Source organism: Mercenaria mercenaria, chromosome 9 (assembly GCF_021730395.1).
Source record: "Mercenaria mercenaria strain notata chromosome 9, MADL_Memer_1, whole genome shotgun sequence".
Taxonomy (NCBI): Eukaryota; Metazoa; Mollusca; class Bivalvia; order Venerida; family Veneridae; genus Mercenaria; species Mercenaria mercenaria.
The window spans coordinates 25,318,881-25,331,068 of NC_069369.1; the positions used below are offsets into that span (position 1 = coordinate 25,318,881).

The 12,188-nt window shown below is 36.3% G+C and overlaps 1 protein-coding gene across 3 annotated transcripts; it reads right to left on the reverse strand.

Moving 5' to 3' along the window:
• Positions 1-215: 215 nt before the first annotated feature.
• Positions 216-10,980, reverse strand: LOC123546747 (3-galactosyl-N-acetylglucosaminide 4-alpha-L-fucosyltransferase FUT3-like). 3 transcript variants are annotated; one of them, XM_045333273.2, is made up of 3 exons: positions 10,828-10,980; positions 3,026-3,174; positions 216-1,724 (listed from the first exon to the last, which is right to left on the reverse strand). In XM_045333273.2, the coding sequence occupies exon 3, from the start codon at positions 1,647-1,649 to the stop codon at positions 270-272; it is 1,380 nt and encodes a 459-aa protein (XP_045189208.2). In that variant the 5' UTR covers positions 1,650-1,724; positions 3,026-3,174; positions 10,828-10,980; the 3' UTR covers positions 216-269. The 3 variants fall into 3 exon arrangements, with proteins under 3 accessions (XP_045189208.2, XP_045189209.2, XP_045189210.2); XM_045333274.2 differs by having other exon boundaries at positions 3,022-3,174; XM_045333275.2 differs by lacking the exon at positions 3,026-3,174 and having other exon boundaries at positions 10,828-10,963.
• Between the last annotated feature and the right edge of the window lie 1,208 nt (positions 10,981-12,188).

The window sequence follows — 12,188 nt, forward strand, 5'->3', positions numbered from 1 at the left end:
GGCAACCTGATTTCTTATTCACCCGCCATCTACCTTACACTGTTATCACTATGTGGCTCTACCTATTTTGCTCGTTTTTTGAGATTACCATTATTTGCATAAGTCAGAGATTAACTCCGCCCCGCCAGATCGAATAAAACGCACTATAATGTAATATAAAGTTTACTAGCATAAAGGTCAAGGGAAAAGGCAACAAGTATGAATATCAGAGGAGCTGAAAAATACTGATATCTTTATTCACTGTTTCATTTTGAAAAGAAATGACTAATTCAAATATTGGAACAATTATTCAAATAATATTCATATAAAAATTTCAAACGCCTATAGCTCAAAATAACTACGAGTATTATTAATAATATAAAAGGTACAATTTTTGATAATGACAATGTTGTTTGTGATATATCTGTGGGATTCCAGCACGTATTCTCGTGCATATAGGACACGTGATCTCCATACGATTTTCTGCTTTCATTCAGGTTGTTAAGTTTTTTACAAAGACTACATGTGGTTAACGGAATTTGGAATACATGTTTAGCTGTGTATCTATCCTTTTGACGAAAATAATTAGTATAAGATTCCTCGGAAGAACCGACTCTGAGAATATAGCTAGCTAGTTCCTTAGCAGAATTAAAATGTGCTGTGTTTATAAACGTATCATTAGGAAGATACTTGTCGTAATCCAATCCTCCTCTTACGATAAGAACAACATCCAAATTGTAATATGAAAAAAACTTCTCAGTAACATAATCTTTACACAAACTGTTTTCGAAACTTAGATAAAATTTGTAGTTTCTACTTATATTCTTAAATAGTTCTTCATGTGTTTTAAATTTGTTGTCTTTACATTTACCAAATATGTCTATCTGAACTCCATAAGAGGCCAGTTCAGTCACAAAGTCATCCCGTTTACTGGGTGCTCCGCAATGGCTAACGGCCCATGCCACAAGTTTTGTTTTACGATGAAATATAGCGCTATAATTTCTTTCTAAAATTTCCTTCTTCATCTCTAGGACTCCATACGGTCGAAAAATATCAGCATCCAAATTGTAACCCATTGACCAATTCATAGTATCTCTCCAGTTTTCATGCCTGTATGCAACCTTACCGTGATGAACTGGTGATTCTGAATAGAAAAAGATCCACACTTGGTCTGGATTCCTATCTTTCCGTGAAATTGGGGGCACATGAGTCAATCGTTCTCTAAATGAAAATATAATTGCAGAATATTTTTGTATATCTGTTTGATTTGTTGACATTCTGCAATTGTCAAACGCACAGAGTGATGTTAGCATGTTATTTTCATGTTCAATGTTCATCCAATCCGGTGGATTATACCATAAAATGTATTTCCAAGAATTATTGTGCTTAGAACTACTTGCATTAAAACTTTGCTCCCGATCAGGTTTCACACCGTCATAGAAATCAGTGGCAGTAAGAATCATACTATTAGTAGTTTTGGTTCTACCTGTTGTTATATTTGATGATCTGCGAAACAGATCCTTCATGTTTTCAAAAGTGTAGGAGATTGGTGCTGGTACATATCCTGTTAAGTCTAGCTGAATATTAACGAACATCAGGATATATACTGTAACCATAGCAATAATACCTCCAAATATTCGAAACCAGATGAACACTTTTCTGTTTGTCATGCTGATCGGCAGGTGCTCTCTACAATCACTCCCATCAAAGTCTGACAAACATTCAATTTAGCACAACCAATGCGTCTGAAAATGAAATGATACTAGTATGTAGGCATTCGCAAAAGACTTTATTATTAATCATAGTATATGATAACACGAAAATGTGTCTATACGCATAATTCTTTCAAATCTAAAGATTTAAGGTCATCTAAATACTTATCAAAATAAATTTAAAAATAATCAATGAACACCATTCAATGATCAGAGTCTGTCTGGAATATGATCCAAATAGCTTTCACGAAAAAAGTAATCTTGCTATGCATTCTGTTTAGCTGTTGTCATCAAATGCCTTTGGAAATTAACTCTTACCATGCTGGACACGATTGGTTTTGTCTTTGCATATTCAGCAAGTATCTTATTTGTAAGCACCCCTTTTAACAATTAATGGTACTGTCCAAATGGGATGATGGACAAGTTCATTATAGAAATTTAGCACGGTATTAAAAGGGTTAATCACTAGTTAATGATAATACAATAAATGCAAAGAAATCGGCATAACAAACGAGCCGCACCATGAGAAAACCAACATAGTGCATTTGCGACCAGCATGGATCCAGACCAGCCTGCGCATCCGCGCAGTCTGGTCAGATTCCATGCTGTTCGCTAACGGTATCTCTAACTGCAATAGCATGAATAGGGTTTGAAAGCGAACAGCATGGATCCTGACCAGACTGCGCGGATGCACAGGCTGGTCTGGATCCATGCTGGTCGCAAATGCACTATGTTGGTTTTCTCATGGTGCGGATCATTAATGTATACTAATTCATGTCATTATACATGTACTGATAAAAAAGGAATATAAAGAAATAAATTTGGTCCCAGTGGGGCTTGAACCTATACCCCCAGAAAAAATTAAGTCAAAGTAGGTTTATAGGAATTGAATCCTTTTCAAAAAGGAGGTATATAGTAATTTATTTGCAGGAAATTTTTACATTTCAACACTTATGTTTTTAAGGTTTGTTAAATTAAATGTACTTGCTGGTACAGACTCTTTGGGTAGGGCAGTGTGTGGTATTTCTTTTTTTTTAAATAGTAAGTGATGGCACCATTAACAAGGGGGTTTGAACCTCTATATGCAGTCCGTCTGTGCGTATCGGCAATAGGATAAAATGGCCTCAGGGGACAGGATGCGGTCATGACTGTTTAAATAAAGTTATTATCATCATCATTATTATTGTTATGTACAACACTATTGAATATATAGACGTTTAATCAAATTATTCAGTTTCAGTATAAAAATTAAGCAGTTGGTTATGTCTATATCATGTATATTATTATGTTATCTTTGTTTATCAGTATATAGGCCTGTTAGATCATATACCTACGACATATTACGAGCATCCTATGTTATTTTCATTTCCTGATCTGTTGACTTAATTGTTGTTGTTGTTGTTGTTGTTGAGGCTGTATATTTCTACATTCCCCATTCCCCCATGTGTTGTCACTGTCAGTTACACTGATGTCATTGATGATCCTGCAACAGCGACACATGAAATAATGACATTTTTGTTATTGGAGCTTGTCGGCAAATTCTATCTTCACCATGACAACGCAACACCCCATACGTCTGTCGTTACCAAGACAACACTAGCTGGGCTAGATTTTAAAACTATACCACATCCCCCGTACTCTCCAGACCTAGCACCATGTGACTTTTGGCTTTTCCCCGCCATCAAGAACGAATTGAGAGGCTCACGTTTCGACGACGTCGAAGACCTGCCAATGGTTGTTCGGGAGTGTTTCAGGAGAATACCAACAGAAAACTTCAAAAGCTGCTTTAAATCTTAGGTTCACAGACACGAGAAGTGTGTGAGGTACACTGGGGAATATTTTGAGAAAATATGACATGTGTTTTGTGTCCCACATTACGACACAGACTTTCTGCGATTATTTGTACATTTAATTGTACCGCTCACGCCGCTTACCTAACGTTGTTAAGGTTATAATAATTAGCGTGTTATTTTTAATTTTGTAAATTTGCTTCTGAGAATGAGTAAAAGGTATATTAGTGTATTCGCTTAGAGCCATATTTTGGGTCCCGTGCGATTGGAAAAAAGATTGATGGCGACATATACTAAACTGTTCCGTAATGTCTGCAGTTCATTTTAAGCCATGTCACCAGTCTGAATTCTGCGACTGGACCGAGTAATGACGTCATCAAAATGGCGGCCATCTTTTAAAAATATATCATCATCTTCAAATGACTGATAGGAGTTGTTTGTTTTTGGTGCTGAATGTGAAGTTTGTTGTAGTTTACATCGTACACATACATCATTATTTAGCATTATGTTATTTTGAATAAAAGTAACGTCATTTATACAATATTAAAGATATATTATGCCCAAATTTCATATTTGAATATATGAACAATTATCTCCTATTATTTATGGAATTATAAAATGTAATTATACAATAAACATGTTTGCGAGTATGAAAGGTAGTGTGTAAGGTTTAAATACTACATACTAATTAATGTGTAAGTAAACACAGTATGAATATATTACGCTACTAAAACTCTGGAAGTTTGTTTAAAACAAATGGTTAATTGTGATTTCAGTTTAGGCCTACACAGTTAGTTTATATATTTAGCCAAGGTAAAGATGTTTAATGAGGATTTTCTAGATTTACATCACTATGCAATGATGAAATAAAGGAAAAGCTTTGATGAACTAATTTCTATGCTGCCTCGTAATTAAATGAAAATCAAAAATAGAAACCTGTTGATAATTATCTAATAGTAATAATCTTACATAACTGAAAACAGTAATAATAGATTAGACCAACTTATAACCAAAAGCACCATCACCTCGCAGGGACTTGTACTCACGACCCTTCAAAAATTATATATTTATAGTCTGTAATATAATTCTACATTTGGACCTTTTAACGTATCTTTCTGAATGAGTGAACTCTTTTCTTTCTGGTGACCTTTGTCTTGCTATTTAACACAGCTGGACATAACTATAGAATAAAAGAGTATAACTATATATAATTCATCTTTCACATTTATAAGTTACTTTCTACTTTTCGTTGCTGTTCTTATGACACTCGTATATCTTCGCTATGGACCCATTCAAATTGATGTGTCGTCGCGAAACCCTTTAACCATGAAATATCACTCTTCCGTAAAATATACACAGCATTCAGTGAAAACTGACATGATGTCTGTGAAGAATTTACAATCATTTCAGAAACTGTTAAGCCGCTGTAAGAAACACATCAATAAATTTGTTTTCTTGACAATGTTTTAACATCTGTTCGTTAATATCTTCTCTGTATTGTTTTAAATATTACTGTTTTATACCTGTAAATGTGTATCAAAATGTCTGATCACAACAATACTAAGCTCCAGTAGTACAACTTTGCACGATATGGAAACTATGTACGGGTATGATATGTTGAACGTAAAATGTAAAATGTGCACTAGCGCTTACGCAACTGTCTTTCCTACCATTCGAGAACGCATTTAATATGATGATTGTGATTTCTCTAACATAGACTGACTTTGCACCTTGGGAAGATATTGTGATAGAGCCGCTTAAGGATCGCGCTAAAATTAGATACGAAACGATAATTGTTGATACAACAATAGAGTCGAATGTGACTGAAAATAAACAAATGCCCCTAGTACTAACTAGAAGTGTTATAATGATTCTTTTAGGAAACAAGAACACCGCAATACGGAGCAATAGACGCCCGAAGGTATGACATTTGACTCCTAAGTGTGACCTTGACCTTGAAGCCAGCCATCCGAAATATGCGCTCTGTATGTCGGCTCGATGTGGTGAACATTTGTGCCAAGTGTCTTTATAATCCTTCATTCAGTTCAAGAGTTACAGAGCGGACACGAAACAAGATTCATATGACATTTGATCCCTAAGAGTGACCTTGACCTTGAAGCGTTCATCCAACACATGCGCTTTGCACGTCGTCTTGATGTGGTGAACATTTGTGTCGATTTTCTTTGAAATCCTTCAAGGGGTTCAAGAGACACAGAGCGGACACGAAATTGCTTACGGACGGGCGGACAGACGGACACCGGCGTAACATACTACGCTCTCTTCGAACGTATAAAAAGCCTGTTTGTTTTCTGTCAAGACAGGCAATCGCAAATATTAGTTGTTGAAAGAGGTTAATGCTCTCTTTGTGAAACATTACAAACGGCAATCAAAAACTCTTACAATATTTCAACTACGTCTAAATTCGGCAATAAACGCAAAATACGCAAAGCTATTGTCTATGAAACGAATACATAGCAATTCAGTTTTTGGACGGAAAGGTTAACAAACAAAAGCATTCCTCTACAGCTAAATTATTTAGGGAAAAATGATACTCATCCCTCAGGTTGGTACTTACAGGACCAGTAACAATTACTGCTGATAATCAAGATCTTATTGGGTCCATACCCATTTCATTGCACGTGATTCTGGGTTCTTCCGCGGAAAACAAGAATGCCAATATGAACATGTCAAGGACAGTCACGTTTCCAACTCGTCACAGAATCTTATGTGCTCGACCCTTACATGTACGCATGTATTCACAAACCAACTGCAACTATCGGCGGGGTTATAAATAATAACATTTACAGGTTGCAGCCGTTGTATTATACATTAAACATCAAGAAAACTAAAATACTTCTTACACGGGTTATATAATTATGTAGACTACTCTTAGCCCATTAGAATCAGATAGCTAATAATAATATATGGCAACCGTTCTCTTTATTGTTTAAAGACTCCATTATTGTTCAATAAAGTTTTGAGAACCTATGGAAACTATTAATCCTAACCTGTAAGGTTTCTATCAAAATAAAACATATCTATCGAGAAAGAAACGGTAGAAGAAAGGTAGGAATTCTGATCATTGCATTTGATTAAGTGCGAATGTTAAAGTCACTGTGGAGTTCAACGCGATACGAATGAAGGGCCAGCAAATTGGTACAGTGTTCATTTTTAGCACACATAAACAGCCACAGCACTATTGGAATATGATGATATTCGTACATTTTGATGGTATAGCATATACCAAACAAACATATTCAACAACAAAATGATCTGTCGAAATAAAGTGGGTGGTGTAAGGTATATTATTATTATTTCACATTATTTAATTGCTTATATACTTCAATATTGTTATTTCATTGACAACAACTATTCTAGGTTAGAAAACCAAAGATAATAAGATGAACTTTTGCTGAGTAACGTAAATAGATAATGAATTACGCAAAGTTATATTTTCAAACTTGGCCGCCATTTTGATGACGTCATAGATCGGTCCAGTCGCGGAACTCGGACTGGCGACATGTCTTTTTGTGACCTTCAGACATGGTCTAACAGTCTGATATATGTCGCCATTAATCTTTTTTCCGATCGCACGGGATCCCCGTTCTGAATACAATATATGGAACTATGTATCTTTACAGAATTGTGTAAAAGTATTAAACAAGAGGGTAATGATGACCCTGGATCGCTCACCTGAGTAATATGAGCCGCATGTTTCAAATGGAAGACTGATGCTAAATTATTAAGAAGGTAGGTCAGTAGGTCACATTCATGGTAACTGAAAGTCAGTTTTAAGATCGGTGTGCAAAACTGTACATGACATCCAAATTTCAAGGCTGTATCTTAAAAAACAAGAAAGTAGGTCAGTAGGTCAACGTCACAGTTAAGTGATCCCTAATCGCTTGGGGTCATAAGGTAATTATAATTAAACAGTCTAGGAAATATGATCTGATAATTTTTGAAGTATTTTTCCGATATAACTCATAATTATAACAAGTGACCCCAAGGGCGGGGTCTCTTTTCACACCAGGGGCATAATTTGAACAACTTGTTAGAGATCCACCAGGCAATGCTACATACCAAATATCAAAGGCCTAGGCATTGAACTTTCAGACAAGAAGATCTTTATTTTTTTTCCTATATAAGTCTATGTTAAACTTGGTCCCCCAGGACAGGGCCCCTTTTTACACCTTTTCACCCTAGGGATATAATTTGAACAATTGTGGTAGAGAGACACTAGGAAAGGCCACATACTTAATATCAAAAGTTTAGGCCTTGCAGTTTCAGGCAAGAGGAGTTTTAAAGATTTTTTCCTATATAAGTCTATGTTAAACTTGAGACCCCCGGAGCAGGGTCTCTTTTCACCCCAGGGACATAATTTGAACAATTTTGGCAGAGGACTACAAGGCAATGCTACATACCAAATATCAAAGGCCTAGGTCTTGTGGTTTTAAACAAGAATATTTTTAAAGTCTTTTACTATATAAGTCTATGTAAAACTTGTGACCCCGGGGCGGGACCTCTTTTCACCCCAGGGGTACATTTTGAACAATCATGATAGAGGACCATAAGATGATGCCACGTGCCAAATATCAAGGCTCTATGCCTTGCAGTTTTGGACAAGAAGATTTTTTAAAGTTTTTCCTTTCGGTTGCCATGGCAACCAGAGTTCTGCATGAAATTCAATTCTTTGAAAAATTTTGAAAGGGGACCACCCAAGGATCATTCCTGTGAAGTTTGGAGTAATGCTGCCCAGTGGTTTTCCAGAAGAAGATTTTTTAAAGAAAATGTTGACGGACGCACGACACACGACGGACGACGGACATTGAGCGGGCACAAAAGCTCACCATGAGCTAAAAATAAGAATGTAGGGCACTTGTCCCGAAACTTCCAAACACCCCTCGTACGAAGTTAAAAACGCCGCATATACAGATAAAGGCGAAGCATATAAAGTTGAAAGCACAACATAAACAGTTAAAACGATCGCATACAAAGTTAAATATACCGCACAATCAGATGAAAGCATTGCATATCAGCTGACAGAACCGTATATAAGGTTAACAAGAGGGTCATGATGACCCTGGATCGCTCACCTGAGTAATATGAGCCACATGTTTAAAATGGCAAAATGATGCTAAAATATTGGAAAGTAGGTCACATTCATGGTCACTGAAGGTCAGTTTTAAGATTGGTGTGCAAAACTGTACATGTCATCCAAATATCAAGGCTGTATCTTATAAAACAAGAACGTAGGTCAGTAGGTCAACGTCACAGTCAATCGCTTGGGGTCATCAGGTAATTATAATTAAACAGTCTAGGAAATATGATCTGATAATTTTTGAAGTATTTTTCCTATATAACTCATAATTATAACAAGTGACTCCAGGGCGGGGCCTCTTTTCACCCCAGGGGCATAATTTGAACAATCTTGTTAGAGATCCACTAGGCAATGCTACATACCAAATATCAAAGGCCTAGGTCTTGAACTTTAAGACAAGAAGATTTTTCCCTATATAAGTCTATATTAAATTTGGGACTCCTAGGGCAGGGCCTCTTTTCACCCAAGGGATATAATTTGAACAATTTTGGTAGAGGACCACAAGGCAATGCAACATATCAAATATTAAAATCCTAGGCCTTGCAGTTTCAGGCAAGAATATTTTTAAAATTTTTTCCTATATAAGTCTATGTAAAAGTTGAGACCCCCCCTCCCCCCACGGGACAGGGCCTCTTTTCACCCCAGGGTTATAATTTTAACAATTTTGATAGAGGACCGCAAGGCAATGCTACATACCAAATATCAACGGCCTAGGCCTTGTGGTTTTAGACAAGAAGATTTTTAAAGGTTTTTCCTATACTAGTATAAGTCTATGTAAAACTTGTGACCCCCGGGGCGGGGCCTCTTTTAATCCCAGGGGCACAATTTGAACAATCTTCCTAGAGGACCATTAGATGATGTCACATGCCAAATATCAAGGCTCTAAGCCTTGCAGTTTTGGACAAGAAGATTTTTAAAGTTTTTCTTTTCGATTGCCATGCCAACCGGAGTTCTGCATGGAATTCAATTCTTTGAACAATTTATTTTGAAAAGGGACTACCCAAGGATCATTCCTGTGAAGTTTGTTGTAATTCTGCCCAGTGGTTTTCAAGAAGAAGATTTTTGTTAGAAATTGTTGATGGACGCACGACGCACGACGAACGACGGACATTTAGCGGTCACAAAAGCTCACCATGAGCCTTTGGCTCAGGTGAGCTAAAATACATGTATGAGCATTGCACATACAAGTAGAGGCACTTAATATACTGATATATGTACAGCATAAAAGTGCTATATCAACATCTGAAGACAGCTATCGCTTTCCATTCAAAACATGTGTAATAGAGTTCCGCATAAGCCGGTGGTAGGGGGCGTGAGAGGTGTTGCACTTTCTATTACCTCTCATGAACAGACTCAGTCAAACCGAGTCTGCTATTATTTTTGCTTGGTTGCATTCTGTGCTTCCAAAAGATCTTCTTACAGATTTTACTTCCATAGACATGGCTCCGGTTTACACACCGACTACGCATGGATCGTGATATCGGATTTCAATGACCCAGTATTGCCTATTGATTTTTACTTGACGATGTAGTTAATTATGAATGAAAAAGCTATGGTATTTTATATCTTTAAATGCTAATGATAAGTGTTCTGGGTTAGAAATTGTAATATTTTGCATTCAAATTTCCAAAGATATGCAGATCCAGACGCTGGTATAATTACACTTTTATGATGGACAAAAAGAGTTAATACTTTGTTATAATTTAAGTAAGACCACCCTCATAGCACTATGTAACTTGTGTGCAAACTACTGGTATATCTATTGTAGTTGCTATATTTTACAGTGACCTGAATTTTAATTTATGTTCATTGTGTTTATGTTCATGTATATACAGTACAACCTCTCCAGAGCGGCCCACTCTTTAAGTAAAAACCTCTCTATAACAACATCATCAAAATTTCTCTAAGCTGAAATATACTATAAAATTTACCTCTCCAGAACAACAACCTCTACATAACAATCAATATTTGTATCTCCCAAAGGGTGTTGCTCTACAGAGGTTGCACTGTATGCATGACGAAAATCTATGTACAGTTTAAGTGTTCTGTTCTGTTCATCAATATATTTACAAAATTGGTGCACTAAGCTGTCATTGAAAATTTTTTACAAAAAACTGTAGAAGCATAGAACGTAACCAAGCAACAATAATAGCAGAATCTATTCGTCAGAAGTCAGTTTTCATGCAGTTACTAAACACAACAATAAAAATAACTTATCAATAAAAACGGCAAAACAAAGTGCACTTACATAAAATAGCTTCCGTCTTTGTATAATGTTTAAACATTCCATGCATAAATGAATACCCGTCTAAAGTTTACTTTGTGTACATGTTTAATGTATGCCCTATCCGTGTAGTTCATGTTATGTGTAATATATCAAGCGCGTGACGATCTCTATTGAAGCAATCGTTCAATAGAGCATAATTTGGGTAACAATAGGAAATATTTTTTAAACAACTAAAAGCTGATATATTTTATGGCTTCATTGATTCTTAGTTTAGATGGAACACCATTATTTGATTTTATTCCATTATGTTATACAATGTATTATCACAGGCACCAGTATCGGACCTGGGACAAAAATATGGCCTTGGTTTCATCCGAAATGAGTTCAAAATGAAAAATATGTAGTAAACTATGAGCCCCCTTCAAAAGATACATATGTCTACTGAAGGCCAGAATCTCGATCACAATGGGTTCACTTCCCGGGCCGTTGTGAAATAAATTCTCTAGACAATTGAACAAACTACCTATAATTTTTTTGAAATTAGTCAGGCGTGGAGTTAGCAGACGACGCCTGTAGGGTCAGACAGCTACGCCTCGATAAACGGGGACAAGTCAGGTAAAATAATTTCATGAAAGCAGACGATTAGTTTTATTTAAAGTGTTTAAACTACTGAAACCATAGTGTAGTACTTCATAATCAGTGAGCGTGAAGTTGTGCAGTATCAGCTTTTGTAATTATACGACAGTGGCGCACGCCGTAAATAGATTAGTCTGTTCTCACTATGGTTACAAGTATGAAAGTTGCTGCAATATGCAGCAAAAGGAAACTCGGCGCCAAACAAAGCAATGTATGTAGAGTACTGATAGAACAGGAGATGATTTACGATACTTGTGTCTTTGTTGTAGACCATTGGCAAACAGACATTCTGATGGGGTTTCATGAATGTTGGAGAAAAAATATTGTCTTTATTATGTTTATTGAATGAGCAGAATTTTTGTATTTAGTGACCTAATTATTGACTGATCATGACCCATATGCGAAACTGACTTCTAGGTTTCGGTATATGAAATGAAATGTATTGTATACAGAAGGTCGTGCTTAAATTCAGCTTTACATAGTAGTTCATCCGAAATGACTGAGTTTCAAACTTAGCTCAAATATTATCAAAACCACTAAAACTTACATTTAGTGTCAGCATACCTCTTACAGCGAATATCATACTTTACAAATTTACGGGAAGCCGTGACGATAACGTCATTCACCGCGTTCTCGCACTGGCTTTAGGAATTTTTTTGTTTGTTTGCACTCCACGCAGAAACTTGACGGCCTTTACACTTCCTTACTGTTTTAAAAGTGTTTTTCAGTTGCATGTACAGTTTTCA